At 40.8% G+C, this 18,535-nt stretch overlaps 1 protein-coding gene across 1 annotated transcript; it reads right to left on the bottom strand.

The window, feature by feature from the left end:
- Nucleotides 1-2,126: 2,126 nt before the first annotated feature.
- On the bottom strand, nucleotides 2,127-13,600 carry LOC146567101 (serine/threonine-protein kinase H1-like). The gene is made up of 3 exons (XM_085285843.1): nucleotides 13,344-13,600; nucleotides 11,901-12,609; nucleotides 2,127-2,528 (listed from the first exon to the last, which is right to left on the bottom strand). The coding sequence occupies exons 1-3, from the start codon at nucleotides 13,598-13,600 to the stop codon at nucleotides 2,127-2,129; spliced, it is 1,368 nt and encodes a 455-aa protein (XP_085141969.1).
- Between the last annotated feature and the right edge of the window lie 4,935 nt (nucleotides 13,601-18,535).

The raw sequence follows: 18,535 nt of genomic DNA, 5'->3' as shown, positions 1-18,535 counted from the left end.
CAGCCCGTGAATGGAATTTTATTTGCAGAGTTTGAAACAGAAATCCATAACAAATCAGCTCATTCTCAAGCGTTCTGTCAAACTTTGCAAACAGTTCAGGGGAAAAAAAGGCAAAGAAAATGAAGTTTTCTCATAATATATGAAGCGATATGGTTCTAAGAGCAAAAAGTTACTGACTCATTTTAAAGCAAAATATAGAAAAGGCATCAAAGGACAGAGAAAGAAGACCACGCAGTGTTGGCTCAGGTCTTTTAAGGAGATTTTCTTTGCCCACCACCATCCTACTTGTATGCTGTTCTCTGTGTTTTTTTCCCTTTTACTTCCAACCGGCAGCTCTTCTGTTCTGCCCAAAGGGACATTGATCTCGGGTCACTGAGTATGGGCAGCCTTTGAGAGGCGAGTGTTAAGTGTCTGTGCTCCCTGCTGAAGAAATAATACACAGACCTCTTCCAAATTACATCATAGTGTACATTTTTACAGCTTGGTAAAGCATCTTCTTTGCTGTATTGGTGAGAATGGAGCTGGGTGGTTTTTCCAAGTTGAACTTGTATTTCAGTGGCAACCTTAAGGTCCATTTATTAGCACTTTCTAAAGATTCCAGCTGCATCCCACGGCCATCTCTAAAGTTTCATTATCAAGAGCAAAAATGATGTGACCTTGAAGTTAATTTTGCCTGACTGGTGTTTGGCCAAGATAGTTCAAGCTGATACTAAACAGCTTGTAGTATTTGTCAGCCAAAGGCCACGAGAAGGGATTGAGAGCATAGCATGGAACATCTTAGCATTTTGTTAAAGATATTTAAAAAAGCTAACAGTGTTATGACATTTTTGACCATGTGAATAATATGAACAAATTGTGTTTTATTCTGTTACAAGAAACCACTGCCATTGGGGTGCGCCAGGGAGCCCACTGGTTGCCATTGTTTTGGCAGGGTGTGCGTGTCAAATCAAAGGATTTCACACTGAAACGATTAATGTGTTTTGCTTCACTAGTTAGTGGTTTGAGTGTTGTGGCTAATGTGTATATGTGCATCAGTGGTTTTGAAAATAATCTAGATTTTTTTTTTTTTTACAACCATGGACTTGAATATTAAACTTTAATATACAAACTGTCTCGTCTCTCTTGTGCTGTCTTTTTATTGCGCTCTCTTACACTTACAACTCTTACAATTGTCAGAAACAGTTTGAATCCATAGACAGTCCAAGCATTAGTTTTAAAAGATTTAACAACAAAAGGAAAATCCACCAATATCTGGTGGATTTTCCTTTTGTTGTTAAATCTTTTAAAACGTAATGTCTGATAAATAACACTGGATTTCACTGGCAATTATATTTGGCATCACGCTTGCATTTTAATCCAGCCTTTCCACGCCTTTCCCCTCCTGTAACATATTTGCATTTCAATTTAAAACTTCTCACTGGAAAATAACACATATTCTTAAGAAGGCTCTTTGCTGTTGTTTACAGCTCACACAAAGTGTGCAGGAGAAGATGCAGCTCTTTATCCCAGAGCTTCGTTTTAACGTGATAGAGGCCTGCCACTGTATATATATGGGTTGTGCTTTCAGTGTTTCCACAGGACTGTGGGTGCTCCTATGTAGGAGGAATGAAAACAAAGGGAAAGACAAGAGCGCTGTCATACTTCCTTCTTTTTCCTCAAAATATGCTGTGTGGTGATGGGGGAGTTTAAATAATAAAAAAAAATAGATCAAAGAGGAAACAGCAATATTTTATCATCCTGGCTATGATTACCTCCCATTGCTCAAATGATAAATTTTTAGGTTTTTAGAATGAACCTCTTCACAGGCAGGTGATGTTGTGACTCATAATGATCTAAATGAGACCTTGAATCCATTAGTCTGAGCAGTGTGAATAACCAGGGGCTGGAGATTTTGTGGAGGTGGACAGCTCTGTCTCTGTATTGGCCAGAACCTCAGAATCAAAGGATATTCACCCACAAGAAACTAATGGAAGATGGAAATGAGCCTTTAGGGGAACCTGGGTTATTACTCTGGTAGAAAAACCTGACTTCAATCCAGAAAACTTTCTTGTCACAACACCTGTCCCAGGCACTTAGGCTCCCTGTGGTTCGTGAGCAGAGCTGGGGCAGCTGGTTCCATCCTTTCATTAGCCTTCTCGTGAATCTAATGCTTTAGTTGGATGATGCTGATGCTCCTTGTGCCCTCTGGCTCGAGGTTGTATGGCTCTCTGAGGCTGAATCAGTCCAGCTGCTCTTCCCTGCTGCTGCTGCTGCTTCGGCTTTGTCTCTGGTGGCATTAGCCTTCCCAGGCTGCTGGCATCAGTGGAGCTTGTGGTGCTGCTGCTGGGGCACCGGGAGGAGCTGCGTGATGCCCGCTGCCTGAGATTCTGCGAAATAGATCTATGGAGGTTCGTCATGGAGGAGTTGGCTGCCGTGGTGACCACCCAGGGGTGGCGGACGGCTTTTTCGGCAGTGAGGCGGGTGGCCGGGTCCAACACTAGCAGGTGCAGAATGAAGTCCTTAGCCAAGTTGGACACTGAAGGCCAAGGCTGTGGATAGAACAAGCAGACTATTAACACTCTCACCCAAGAAGATGACAATTCAGCCTACAAAACCCCTCACACACACACACAGACACCCACAGCGCTCTAATAGCTGGGTATCTAGAAGAGGCGCATGCACAGATTCCGAGCTGCTTCAAAGCGGGATGCAAGATTTCATTCTAACAAAGCAATAAAACTATGATCCCTGAGCTCTGCAGGCCTAACAAGCAGAACTAAACTCAAAAGAAAGCTAAATGTCACTGGGCAAAAGGAAGCAGCAGTCTTGGCTGAATGAATACAAAGACTGGGAGGTAGGACAGCTCTGCTGCATGTGTGGGATTTTTTTGGGTGCACAATAAAGGCAGCAAAGATGAGCTTCAGTGGAATCCATTGCAAATCATCCGCCTTGTCATGACCCAAGCTGACATTAAAGAGTGCTTTGAAATCGGCAAAGCCATCTTTGCAGGGTGAGAGAAGACATCAGAATCCTTATCATAATTCAAATTCATTAAATTATTCATCACAGCCTTGGTTCTTAGTCAGGGAATCAACTTTCTAGAGGCCTGCCTCGGGAAAGTGATGACCTTTGTGCTTCCATCAAATTTTAAATAAAAATATTATTGATACAGATTTTCAACTAGATTGATCTGGAATCAAAGCAAAAAGAAAATCAGGCAACTGGTTAATGTTGAATGGTCATAATCATTATCACAATTTTACAAAAATCCTTGATTACAATTAAACTAAGAAAACATACATATAAATATATTCAAAACAATAAAAACTTGACATAATAAAGCAATACTGTAAGTAAAAATGACAACAAAAGGTCGCTGTGCTTGATGTGACCAAGAAGTTTCACATTTAAAAGAAATTAACTTCTCTAATTGTACAAATTTCAGATGGTTCCACTTGTCTGGCTTTTAGCAAATTAAATCCATTTTTTTTCTAATGTTGGCATTAAGAGACAGTTTTCATCTTAGAACCTGGTCCAGTGCAATACTGATTTATAGTTTCACATATATGTGAAGCCAGAGATTTGCCAAAACTCACTTATATGTTTTATTTAAAGCACAGTTTGTCATCCAGCCAAGCACATTTTTTTTATTTTTTAATGAGAGGATATTTTCAGTATGAGAGTTTTCAGTATGTGATTGAATTGTAGGAGTACAGTACCACTTGGGCCACAAAAGGAACTATCGTCTATGAAAAAGTATTATTTAAAGATAGAGATGAATTGTAGTCCTTCTAAATTTTGACACTTTTAAAAAAATGGCAACTAAAAGAGGTCCTAAAACAGAACCCTGTGGTACACCTTTGTTAACACTTATGTAACTAGAGTAATTAGAAAACAAATTGCATGATTTTTCCATCAAATTTGGTGATTTCAATTATTACTGAGTAGTATTGAACACAATGAAAAGATCCCTTTCTTAATCTCTGTTCTCTATTTCCATATTCAGCACAGTGCGCTCAAATATTTCTGTGGCATGTTTGTCTGAGGACTGAAAAAGCTAAACGCAGTGAAATCAGAGTGTAAAACTCTCTGCTTCTTTGCTCAACCTTGCTCAGACTAAATCTCACTCTTTAGGGAGGTCTAGCTCTCCATTTTAATCCTGAAATACATTTCTCTCTCCTTTTTTTGTCTCTGGCGGAGTAATGACAATTAATCAAGCATGAAATTGACAATCGCGAGACTGTTGCCGGTGAGAGGAATTCAAAGAAGTGGGGGACTTTCTTATTCTCACAGTGTAGTGACTGGGGGTGGGGTGGGGAGTGTGAGTGTATAAGCACAGCACAGGGTGCTGAGCTGCCAGCAGAACGAGTCATAAAAAAAAAGAAAAGATTCTCAGTCAAACTTTCTTCTCACACTGTTGTTATTTCACACCTGAGAGGCAGGCAGAGTGACACCGTTTGATTGAGCTCCCACGACTAACAAGTCTGACTTTCCCCTTTATCTGGCACTGGTGGTGATTTGGCGAGGCCTCTTATTACCTTGCCATGAAATACACACTTGATAGCAGCTGTGGCTAGCAGATGCCTTTTGTCCTTGATCTGAAATAACGGGAATACATACGTTTAGTGCCTGATGGCAATGTATGAGAAAAAAGCTGGAATTATGCAGTAAAAGTCTTTGATGCTGCTGTTGAGAGGTATCAAAAGTTTCCCTTCCTCCTGTACACTTAAAGAAGAAGAGACATAACTGAGTTGCCTCCTTGGAACCGAGCCTCCTTCAGGAAGTTTATCTCTCCCCCTTATTTTGAACATTTTTCACGTCAAAATACACAAAGGCTTTATTGCGTTTAGAGGAAGGGGGCGAGAGCTAGTGTTATACATCACTGCTGAGCTGAGAGCTAGCCAACGAGGGGAGAGAAAGAGAGAGGAGGGAGATGAGTGGAGTGCAGATACGGTATAAGCAGTGGAAAAACCTACAGGGCTTGGCTTATTGAGCAACATCTTGTTAGAGTGAATGAGAAGCTCCAGTGACTGTGTTTGCGCCACGCTACATCTTTACCTGACAAAGCTGTAATTGCAACAAATGAAGAAAACGCTAGAAGCTTGGATTGCGCTAATGTGATCAGGAGGATAACGCACTTTTGAGTAATGAGTGTTACCGGCTCAGCTCAGGCCCGCAACAAACAAAGGACAACCGGGTTCAATTTCCTGATCAGTTTATCTAATTGAACATGTAGTGGGGTGTGGACGTGTCAGGTGTCAGTGGTGCATGGTAAATGTTTGCAGGGTGCTGGACAGGGAGAAGCAGAAGATGCCCAGAGAGTGGACTAAAAGAGCAGGCGTTATACCCTTTGTTACTCTCACCTCTCAGGTGCAACCATCAAGGCTCCTGCTGGGAGTAAAAAGGGAGAAGCAGCAAGAGCAGATCACATGAAGCACTCCACGAGTGTCTGTCTCACAATTTACTGCAATCTGATTCACCTGGCAGCCTTCCCCGAGCAAGAAAGCCAAGGTAAATATGCTTCATCATAATAAGTCCAAATAGAGAAGGTGGCCTGTTGCTAATTCAGGTGAAAGTACCAGCTAACCCACAGTAATCAAAATATCAATACTCGGATGCAGGAGAGAGTGGGCTGTCATGTACAATATACTGTGGCCAAGTGGAGGCTGGGGCTGTTCACATGGTGCTCACTAGGGGGCAGACTGGCCTAACCATTACCCCATTTGGCCTCCTGCTTGGAGATGTAGACATTTGGGCTGGGTCAGGAAAGTGTGGCTTCCATAACACAGCGGCAGAATGCAGAGGAGGTTACCAGGCTACCTGGACAGAACTAATGCGAGGACTGCTGCTTTACATGCAAAAGACTGCCACACATTCACGCTCGCAGGCACACAAACAAAATACAGTCACACAGATGAGATGTCCCCGATTATGTGCAAAGGAAATTATTTGTCTTATACAGAGAGAAGGGACTAAGTGATAAGGCGTTCAAAGCCCTTGAGGCTACATCCGTTCCTTCTTCTGTCCTGCTTGTCCTCTGCCCCCTCCTCTTTTCCTCACTCGCATCCTCCCTCACTCCCGTGCCATCAACACCCGGCTCCCCCTCTTCCTCACGCTCACTACTGAGCAAACACATCAGCGTGAGTTTGCACTACAGGTCCTCAGGCGAGGAGCTGCTGCACCTGTGAGTGGAGCGTGCATGGCACGTATGAATGTACCGTTTGTGTGTCTGCTGCTAGTGCAATAAAAGAAGGGGTGGGAGCTGCCGGTGAGACAAAGGGACTCAATTCGTGGGAAGGTGCCAGCGGCCTTCTGCATTTCCGATTCAGTCTCACCTTCGCCTCTCTCCTCAAACCTCCCCCATCCCACTCACATTTTCACGCAAAATTACACACATGCATGTGCCCAAAGTCCCCGTTCAGCCTGAATAAAAACAAAAGGTTGCTGATACATTTGGAAAAATGTTTGTAATTGCAGCCCCTGTGTATTAATTTACATAGTGAGGAAGAGGAGAAAAAACAGTTATGTCCATCTGTACCTGAAGTTAATCCTTTTTGCTACACTGCATCATTGAATACATATTTATACATGGTCTCCGATGACTGCAGTCTGCTGTAAATGTTTAAAAAAACCCATGTGTTAATGCATGTGGTTATACAGAAATATGCTAACTTACTTAACATGGCTTTGGGCTGGGTAGAGTGAAACTTTTAGGCTTAAAAGTAATAACTCATTCCTGTAACACTGTAAATGCAAACAGTACCCTCACTTATATTGAGTTATCTGCATTGAGTTTTTGCTTTAGAGTACAGCCTTGCATACTTGTTTGATTTAATAATTTGATCTGGTTTCATCGTCTGCACTGTTAATATTTAACTTTAAACCCTTAAGTTAGCAGCGCAGGGATTTTTGTTTCAGTAATTTTGCAGTCTTGTGGTGATTGAGATTCTTGTTTTGATTAGTGCTCCTGGTCAGTGGTGTTGTTAGGGTTTGTGGACCTGTTATTGCGCAGCGCATGGGGAACAGAAATGTAACAAAAGTGGGATTTTTTTAGTTCTCTTTTCTTTTTAAATGATAAAATTTGCTAAACCTAGGTTGTCCAAAGTGCATTTAATTCAAACTGAAATTCTTTTAGTTCATGTGAATTATCCTCATTAGTACTAAACACTCAAAATATTATTATTCACCCTTATTAAGCAGATACGCATATTTTACGAGGCAGCAAGTCTACATAATTTTTATGCATTTATTTATTTATTTTTTGTAAAGCCCATTAAACAAATTTGTGTTGCCGTAACACTTCATAATGCAAAAGGGGCTGATACGCTGGATAGGTAACAAAAATCTAATAAATGTACCGGGCTTGCTCTAATACAGCACTGCAGGTTTTCAATAAATTAATAGCAGCGGGTATTTGGGTTTTAAACCATATCTAGATTTACCAGATGGTTTCCACTGTTTAATATTATCACTTGTTGTGTCAAATTGTACTAATTTACTGCATCTCTGCCATCTTGTTGAAGCAGAATGTGCACTGCCAGCAAATGTCTTCAAAGGCTGTCTTGCCATGCTGACTGCATCTGTGATCATACCAACTTTATTTTTACTCCTTTTTTTCCTATTGACCACAGAAATCGAGTTAATTATGTCTTCATTCCTTTTGACTGCTTTACTTTTCAGTGTCTCGCTATGGCATTTGCTTTGTTTGCACTGTTACGCCATACTGGGACACTTGATTGGAACGAGCCATTGTTCATGTTATTGGCAACACCTGCTCTCCAGTCTCTGTGGAGGTGAAAATGCACAGATTGGATTGACATCCAATCACATTCACTTGTAACATCTCAAGTCAAGAAGATATCACTCCAGGCAAACCACCCCTGTCATTCAGTAGTAGTACGCCGTAAGACACTGAGGATCCAGTCAGTCAGTGTTCCCCTTCTTGCTGCGAAAAGCACATTTTTTGGGAAGGGGGCAAAGTCCAATAGTCACTTTGTTTAATTGGTGGACATGTCATTCCAACTGATGCGCTTCAAGTCAAGTTTAGTATGTGAAAGAAATTCCTGAGGCACCCAAAGAGAGGAACCCTTCTTAATGACATGAGGAGCCCTTGTGATGACAGACGTCCACGTTTTGTGGGTACTTGTCAACCTTCACTACATTATTATCACAGCGTGCGCGCTTAACTGTGTTGTCACTCTGCTGGAGAGGGTGGATACTCGCACATGACAGAGAATAAGTGCCTTGTCAACATGGAAATGTGATTGATGGCTGATCTATCAAGCCCTGGACTGTTACTCAGCCATGTATGATGTCTTTATAATACGACCATATGAATTTACAGATTGATGCCTTGACTGCATCTCACTGAGATGTGAGAGACTGAGCGTACGGTTCTATAAATGTTGCTTTTAGCTTTAATGTCAAGACTTTTTCCTCACTAGCGTGGCCTACATATGTGCTATGTCAAAAACCACCGTGAAAAACATAAAATAAGCTCTTGCATGAAGTTTAGAAGGATTTTGCATTATTGTTCAGCTGGTGGTCAGTGCAGCGGTAAACACAGGGATAATAGTCCAGGGAGCCTCTTGTATGCCAGACTAAAATGTCAGACTGCATCCCTAAGAATCGAGCCAGGCTTAAAGCCCAGTGAATAATCCAGCGTTGTGTGTAATCAGCGTGAAAGAACAAGCCCGAACTCACTACTGAGCTTGACTGAATAGGCTTTTAAAAACACCCACTTCAGTTATATGATATAGGGAAGTGGGGAGAAAATCACGCAAGGCCCCATTTCCCACCATTTCAAAGCATTCTCAAAGAACCAAACCAAGCGAGGAACTCAAAGACATCACAACAAACTTTCACATTTTCTTTCATGTGCTTTGCAATATTGCAGAAGAAGACATGAAAACAAGGAGAGGTTCACCTTGTTACCACACCAGTACTGCAATGTGCTGAGCTGACTTTTTTTTCCTACTTATGTCAGGCAAGGATGGAAGGATGGTACCATTTCTGGTAGTTCTAAAAGCGCAGTGATTAAGGTATGAATTATTATTGTGTGGTGAGTAGATGTAATGACCATATGTGAAGAAATGTTTTGCATAATTTCAGAGCATGCACGTCATAAATAATGCCAGATTATACTATAGGGAGAAGACCAGATGTCAAAATGAAAATCAGGGATTTAGTTAAAACTACATTTTTTTCAATGATTATGCTGGAAGCAGATGCACTTCAGTGGGTGAGGCCACAGCTGGCCAAAAAGTTGAAAATGAACAAAGACGCATTTCTAATAGATGCTCAAGGTTACCTTGACAGTTTTCTTCAGCTTCTTTCTGTTTTCAAGATTAAGATTTAATGCCTTATGCCAAAACAAACTGGGTTTTTCCCTAACAAAAGTAAAGTTGGTATTTAAAAAGAGAGCGCAATGGCAAGATTGCTTGTAAGAGGTGGAAACTTGGAGATTTTTGCAACTGAGCCTCCTGCATATGCATTCCTGGCAGTTTCTTTCTCAAGGCATAAAATATAGAAAGAGGAATATTTAAATCAAGCATGAAAACTCATGCAGGTGCAGGATTATCATAGCCTGCACGATCAGATTTGAAGTGAAATAGCTGAAGAACTGAGAGAACAAAGGGATGACGACATGGACTTTGAACCCTATCTTGAAAACAATCGTGCCTCAGATAGAGATCAAACACAGTTTTCCCTAATAAAGTTTTATTACAGTCAAATTAAACTGTTAAAATTTCAGGACCATGGACAGCGCTCACAGTTTTCACCATAATCTCATGAGTTGTCCTCTAACACGACCTGCACGGATTGTCAGACACACACACACACACACACACACACACACACACACACACACACACACACACACACACACACACACACACACACACACACACACACAAGATTCCCCATGAAATCTGCAAAAAAATGCGTTGCACATGTTGACGGTAAAGAAATAAACTTTTGTTAATCAGGCATTTCCTGAAGTGATCTAAGTTGTTTTAATAGAAGAGCGCAACAGAACCAATGTCAAAAAATATTTGCACGGTTTGCAGTCCCACATTAGAGCCTGTCAGTTACTGAAGAATGTTTTCATTATAATGATTCTCTGCCACATTAGGCCTAGATTTAACATATACATGTATGACCTAAATTTAAATGCTTTTCTGGTTGCAATTAACAAGCTGTGCCTGTCCTGTTAGGAAATTACCTGCAGCTGAATCTCATCACTCAGTTTGCGATCATGGTCCAAACTGAATGGCTCCTGGGAGATTGGGCATGTTATATTGAAATAAACCGACTGTTTAGAAACCAGTGCAACATGTAGATCACAAATAAAAGTTACCACAGCACTATTTGGGAAGTATAAAAGAAGTATAAAACTTGATCATAATTTTGCATTCCATAAACCAAGCAATCACTGTGCTAGCAACAAGCTACAGCACGTTAACAGTTACTTTAAACAGACAGTTTCGCTGAGTGTTGCTAGAGTTCAGCATATGAATACCACTCTCAGTGGGGGAAAAGTCACCTCACAATATAAAATGCAAAGAAAACACATTTAACTGTATAAAAATATGATTTCAGTATGGAATTATTTTAGCACTCTACCTAGTTAGCTGCTAAAAGGCTAATATTAGCTATGTGCTAGCAACCTATACTGGCTTGACCTAAGGCACTTCGAAACATATTGATGTTAATAATACTTTAGCTTTTAAATCATCCACATTCTACACCAACACAAGTGACATGGTTTAGGTTAATTTGGATACTTATCAGTAAGTCGGCCTACAGATTTTCAGGATCCTACTGTGTTAGATTTTGTATTGTTGATTGTCATTTATGCTTAGAAATATTTAACCATATATGCTTAGAGGTGTATAATCATTTGTAGATTGAAAGAATGTCTCATCCTAGGAGGTCTGTAACAACTCTGAGTAGCATGAAGGGGGAGTGCGTTCACTCCTCTACAGAGTGTTCTGGCATAGATCACACACCTCCTAGGAGAGGTCGTATTTTCTCTTTGTTGATATATGTCATAGCAAACATATGTATATCTCTTTAAGTATAAGAGCCTTTTGTTCAGATGGACCCGCTAGACTCCTGGCACCAGCGTTTGGGGAGTCTTCACAGGGTCACATCTTGACCTCACACACACACACACACATACACACACACACACACACATACACACACACACACACACACACATACACAGTATTCTTTGTTCACATGTATACCTATGTAAGATGTTATATGTTAATGACCCTATGCATATTCATGTAACCACAATAAAAGGAGTGCTATGGGGAACCTGGCTGAGAGTCTGACGGAGGTCAAGTGGGGGAACGACGCTTGACCCCAGGCAGGTCTCCCTCATGCATGAGTAACATGAAGAACTTTGCCTACTTCGGGTCTTGCTTGCTGTGTAATTATATTGTCCTCAACGTTCCAGCGAATAGGTTCAAGCTACAAACCTATCATACTGTTTTCCATTTTCACCTGGTCCTTACGGCTGATATCCACTTGTTTGTCATTAAAGGGTATGTTTTTCAGTTCAGCCTGTAAATTACATCTGTGGGCTACTTTTCCTGCTCATAGTGTCTCTAACAACATTTTGTGTATTTTTCATTTCATGATTAGCAGAAAAACATCAACAAACAGGCACATTTACCCACCAAAAAATTAATAAAAAGACAAAAATTCTTCTTGAATCTGCTGTGGGTCGCACTTAAATCCAATCTGTCTTCATATTTCCTTTATTCTGGTCAAAGAGTTTTAGCAGTAGCACAACGTGCTTATGGTGCAAAATTTTCTCATTTAGTTTATTAAATCCTCTAGAACCTCTATTTGCTATCCAAAATTACTTACTAAACATAACTGAACAAAAAGTCCAGTAAACTTACATTTCCACGGAAGCTATATTTTCCTCTCACAATGGATCTGTAGAGCCGTGTGCGGCTGTCATCCTCAAACGGCACAGTTCCACTCAGCAAAATGTAGGCAATTACCCCTAAAGCCCACATGTCCACTGCACAGGAATAGGGTCTCCTCAGCAACATTTCAGGAGCCATGTACTCAGGGGTTCCACAAGTGGTCCTCAAAGACCACGACTCTCCAGTTTCCTCGTTGCCTCGTTCAGAAATCTCACACCTGGTGAGTGTGCTGGCAAAAGCAGACAATCCAAAGTCGGTCACCAACAATCTGGAGTCTGCTCCGGGGTGGTAGTACAGAAGATTCTCAGGCTTCAAGTCTCTGTGGGTGATTCCCAGGCTGTGCAGGTATACCAATGCAGCCAGTATCATCTGGATGGCCTGGGTAGCATCTCGCTCAGTGAAGTGGCCCCTGCTGACAACACGGTCCAAAAGTTCCCCTCCTGTCGCCAGTTCCAGTACCATGTAAACACGCTGTGGAAACTGGAACACCTCAACCAGCTGAATGACATTAGCATGGCTCACCCTCTGCAGCACTGCTAGTTCAGAATCACACACCTCACGACCCTCTGGGGCCTCTACCTCCATCATTTTTATGGCAAAGGGCTGGCGAGTTGCCCTGTGCTCCACACGCACAACACGACTGAAGCTTCCACGACCAATCAGGGCTTTGATGTCATACCTGACAGGGCAGAAGGGGAATGGTGACTCATTACAGCATAACTATCTCATGATACACTGCTGCAAAGCACTAAATGTCTCTCCCTGCAGCTGCAGTCCTGATGTATGGGAATATATGTTTTGCACTATGCTATACAGCATGCAAAGTCGATCAAACCAATATGTATGATCCTGATTTAGATCGCCAATAAACAAGGCAATACTTTATGCAAGCTTTGAATTATGGGATGATGAGCAATACACATGTTTCCCCTTAAAAAGGAATCAGTTTTGTTCCTTTAATTGTTTCTAGGCCTTTATCTGACAAGTACAGGAAGGCGGTGTTTCCGGCATTAAAACCCCCAAGGATCTCAAATGACTGTCTACCATTATTGCAGGATGTTGGGTTGGAAAGAATGAGAAAGACGAATGTTAAAAGGCTCCTATGAGCACTGCAAATGCAGGCTTTTCCACTTATGTTTGGCTGTAAATTGCTATTGCCAAATAATGTACTGGCCTCAAGATTAGTGGATAAAAGCCAATCTATCAGTTGCCACTTTCCTGGATTTTGAGGGGCCTAAATTTCAACCATCCACCATGTTATATTTGATTCTTGATTTTTTTTTTTCCAGTACAAGATTGGCAGATTTAAATATCATGGATGTACAAAATACAATTTCCAGCAAGCATAGCATGAAAAATACTGTCTGCTTTAAAAACTCTGAAGAAATAATTATTCAAACTGTGAACACTTACCGTGCTGTGACGCGTGGCTCAAACTTGTCCTTATACCTGGGAACCTTGTTCCATTCTTGTCTTTGTTTGATTTGCTGTTTGCTGCTTGGTCCTAGGTGAACACTGGCAGAAAACCATGGATTTTTTTGCTTCTTCTTTTGTTTCTTTGGCTCATCATCATCCTCATGTCCTTTACTGAAAGCTACTAGTGACTGCACCACACTTACATAGCTTTTCTTAGATGCCTCAGGCAGCACCTTACTGTTCCCACAACCCATTTCTAAGACCAACATTTACTATGGAGCGAGCCGAGATTCCCCTTCATCTGCTGTGAACTGAAAGTGGCCTGAAAAAAAGAAAAAGAAAACCCAAACAAACCCAACTACCTGCTTGAGGTGTGTACACAGCAACAGTAAAGCTCCACCTTCCCACTAAGTTTGAATTTGTCAGGTGTGTGAAGTGATCCTTTCAGTCACTTGTGGTAAAAATGTCACGTAAACAGCAGTTGTTTTGAAGCTATTGTCACTCCTTGCAGATTGTTGCTATACTGCCACAGTAGCAGGAAAAGGAGTCAGGACTCCTGTCACTAGGCAACATAACACTGTAACCAAGAAAAAACAAAAAAGTGGAAAAAAAGAGAACAAATTCTTCTCCAAATTAAACATATAACTAAATAAATAGTCTTTCTACATGCAGATATGTGAGTGCCGGGAGTCAAATATTGCTGATGAGGCATTTCTTTTGATTTAAAATAAATTTAGCATGGGAGTCTAAGGAGATCCAGCCTCAGGTGGCAGATGTGGCAAGCAGGTTTCTCCTTGCTTGTTGGTCACAATAGTTGTGACTAACAAGTCCTAAATCATGCCTTGATTTGCAACATGTTTTACTCTGTGGGATCATTTAAAAGCTATCTTTTGAACATAGACATCTAAAGAACTGAAAGTCCCTTTAAAGCAAAGGAGTCGCCTCCTGCTGGATTAACTTTGGGGTTATTTCCATTTAAAAGAATATCTTATATGTATGTATATATGTATGTATGTCCAGTCTTTACATTGTAGATGTATGATTCCTGTCTGGATTAAAAACTGGATGGTGAATTTTGCTCTATTTCTATGTGCCCCCACATTTGTATATACATACATTTCAGAGGCCTGCAGTAACTGTGGTTCTCACACAGTGAAAAAAGTGGTGGATTTTAAAGCACCAGAGGCCAGCATATTTGTGAGTACCAGAGTGCCAAAAATACTGGACTCCCAAAATGCAGCTCAATAGCACCCTGATGACATCATCAGGTTTATTCTTTCCAGCTCTGAAAAGCTCACTTCAGAGCTACAGGAAACATTATCCAAAATCCTGGGCCCCATTGAACTTCATGCATAAAAATCAACGGTGGCATGGTGGTGCATTGGTTAGCACAGCAAGAATTTCATGGGCTCAGATCTTCCTGGGGGCTTTCTGTGAGCAGTTGGCATGTTCTTCCTGTTTCTGTATATTTATTTATTTTTTTGTCTCTGGGTGCACTGATTTCCTTTCACAGGCAAAAGATATCTAAGGTTAACCGGTGAGTCTGAAATGTCTATAGGTATAGATTTGAGAAGGTGACGTGTTGTATGAATGTGGTCTGTGGTGTAAAAGCACTGTGAGCGGTCAGTAAACGCTGAAACTGCTACATAAATACCAGTCTATTTTTTTTAAAGGGGGTTTACAATACACAGATGCAATACAGGATTCCAGGATTCCTGCTACATTTCTCTCTCCTACTTTTGTGTCTTTTTGTGTTAGAAACCAATGCAAAATGTATGTTCACTGTATTGTTTGATTGTTAAGCACAGTCTGTCTTTCAGTGTCCCTGTCAAGCCTGTGAGAAGCGCTAAGCTACTTTTTTCTATTTTCTGCATTATGTTGTGCTGCTGTCATCATATGTTCATAATCTTCAGAGAATGGAACGAGGAAGGCGGGGGGAAAACAAAAAGACATACAGCCTCCTCCATGCCCGCCTTTGCCCAGGACATTGTTTCGAGGAGCTAAACCTTGAAGAAACTGAAGACGACAGGAGGACATGCATTTATTTATTTATTCATGCAAGGCTGCTGAGCAGAGCCAAGACATCACAAAGAGGGGGAGAAGCTCCCTTTTACCACAAGCACGCTGTACATCGAGTTTAAATTATTCTTTTTCACTTGAGCAGCACATAAATAATGTGCTTATGAGGCCTGTATAATGAGTTCATGTTTATGAATAAATTGTGCATGAAGTTTGCATGCTCATGAACATTTGGAGCTCACAGAGGAAAGTAAAACATATTTATAGAAAGATATCCATAACTTCTAGACACTTCTTTTATGATACTTGAAAAGGTTATTTTGGGTTTTGTGACATTTCTATGGCAGCATTATTTTAATCAGTTGTTTGTGGTATTGTCAGATATATATTTTTCATAACTTTTCTGTAGGTAGTGCTTTGCAACTCGATTTTTTTTTTTTTTTTTTTTTACAATTGTCTTTTTAAGTCAGTTAAGTGGATCTGTGTTACTCTGGGTAGACGGAGTAAACTTAAACACCATCCTTTTGGTGCATTTTTTCCCCTGGACACTGGATGATGGATGTGGTTGAATAGTCAATTTTGCTCTGAAATTCTCCCAGCTGAGAATATTGAGCAAGAATGATCTGAGTGGCTGTCATAACAACAACTGTCCAAGTTCTCAAAGTCTAAGGAAAGGTGCTTCAGTGCTTCCCTTATTACCTCCTTTAGTAAAAGATTTGCTTGTTCCTCCTTTATGAAAGGAAAGACAATAATTCATCTGTTCTCGGAATCAACTGACACAACCCATACATGGCGCACATCATGTAGATGGTAAGTGGAAGTGCATTTTCCATTTCATATCAGTGATTGCTGATCCAGGTGCTAAAAACACAGCTGAACTGTGAACAATTTGCTGCTGTAATACAATCTTCTTGTCACGGTGTTGCTCCTTTAAATCAAGATTACGAGTTCCATTAACTATATCAAAGTGTGGTTAAGGTTTGCATTAAAAAAAGGTGAAATCAATTTTTACTTTGTCTTAGATTCAGTCTCAGAAACTCTCTCTAGCAGAAAAACCAAAATTTTTTCTCTTCATTTTATAGGTGGTATATTGCCTTTTCTTTAAAAGATGTATTTTTTCTCAGGGCTTCTCATTAATATAACACTTTGAGGGGACGTAAGATGCACAATTTGTAGTTGATTTTTGTTGTCGAAGTTGTTTGAATGATGCACAGTTTGTATGTTTGCCAAGAAAATATCTGCCACATCATTACACCACCAGAAATATCCTGAACAAGTGACACAAGGCAGGATGGATCCATGCGTTCGTGTTGTCGACGTGACGTTATGACCCTGTCATCTGAAATGTTTTCCAATCTCCTACTGTCCAATTTTAATGAGGCTGTATGAATTGTTTCCTGTGTTTCCTGTTCCTGTGTGGTCTTCTGCTGCTGCAGCCCATCGCATGTTGTGCGTTTAGACAATCTTTCCTGCATGCATTGGCTGTAACAAGAGGTGTAATGATACCATTCAGATATTCAGTTGGAGCCAGGTCTACATGCCTAAATGTTAACGGATAAATCAGATATTTTCATCAAGAGGTTTACCTAACAAACTGGCTAATCAGTGTATATAACTGGTTGTTTTAATTTGTTTCCACTCTATAACAATATTAAGACATTCTCTGTATATATTTTACAGTGATGCTGATGAAGACCCTCAAGCTGAAATGTTTTTCTGTAGCCCTCTGTGCTCTCTTTCTACAGCTTTGTAAAGAATTTTACCCTCTTGCCACTTTCTCTGTCTTTCATTTCTTTTATTTTCTTGTATTTATTAAAAATGTGCGTCACTCTTGCTTTGTGAGAAAAAAAATCATTTCCTGTGGGCCACCAAGCTTATTCCCATAAAAAGGTCTACAGCATGGCACGTATGTACATATATATATATTTATAAAATCAAATCAAAGAAAAACAGTAAATGGAAATGCTTTCAGGATATGAGCAGAGGTTTAGCCCCTATTGCGTAATATTTGTTTTGCATTATGAGGGATGGAAATGTTTATTTATATGAAAATGTCAAAGACGCTATTATGCATCGATGTGTCTTTTCAGAGGTGTAAATTGTGTTGTCACTGGACAGAATATAAGGCTGCATCATCAGATGCTTGTCTGCTGCTATTTTTTTTTCCAGAGGAGCCAAAGGGGATTCTGGGCCTATCAGTCTGTTCTTCTGTCACACACTGTCTATCCCTTCTCAAAGGACTGTACACACACATATACCCCACGCCTCCTCCATATACAGACACACAGAGCCAGCAGAGGGTAGACATCACATCAGCACTGAGGTGGTAAATCGCCCTTCAGAAGCCTTCCTCGAGGGAGTCAGCAGTTCAGCGTTTATCGAACCTCTATCTGATTACTAAAAGGCTGTCCTTGGTTATAAATGAACCCGCAACATGTGTGTGGTATTGGTAATACTGGAGCGTTGGGAATAAAAAAACCATTATGGGTTGAAGTGAATCGGTTTAAGTCAGAGGAGCGGTCAGAGCACAGCTGCCACTTGCCAGTCAGTTCATTACTGTTGTTATTGTAGTGGCAGGATGCGATACCTGTGTGTGAGAGGAGTGGACTGATGCTAGAACAAACTAATGGCTGTGGACTGAAGAGCAGGTGTTCCTAGGCTGAGAGTGGGAAAAAATGGGTTTGAAAAAACCCCCCCAAAACTAGAGAATAGTTCAATGAATACTTGAACTTTGAAAATGTATGCTAAGGTGGGCGAGACAGCATGGAGCCTATTCTGGTGTGCACTTGAAATGACAACTAGCAAGGATGATTGGAAGCAGCATGTTTAAAAAAAGCTGGACCTCCCAGAGGTTGCATAATTCTTTCTTTCCTTACGTTGCCTCGACTATTATTCAGTATGAAAACTACACTCAAATGCATGTGGTCTGAGCATGTTTTCCATGGTTTGGTTAGGCCCCTCGGCTCTAATTAGGAGAAATTTTAATGCTTCAGCATTCAGTGATATTATAGAGAAGAGTGTGCTTCCAGCAGTAGTTTGTGCTCGACCCTTTCCTTTTTCACCTTGGCAATCCCCCCACCCCATCCCACCTGACAAATTGGCACAAAGCCAGGTCTATAAAGAAAAACTTCTCCCAGTTTGATTTAGAAGATCCTAACTGGCCTACACAG

The sequence above is a fragment of the Mchenga conophoros genome, linkage group LG9, assembly GCF_057382185.1.
Source record: "Mchenga conophoros isolate Kocher_MC1m ecotype Shallow Benthic linkage group LG9, M_conophoros_male_GT1.1, whole genome shotgun sequence".
Classification (NCBI taxonomy): Eukaryota; Metazoa; Chordata; class Actinopteri; order Cichliformes; family Cichlidae; genus Mchenga; species Mchenga conophoros.
This window is presented reverse-complemented; position numbering and strand designations above follow the sequence as displayed.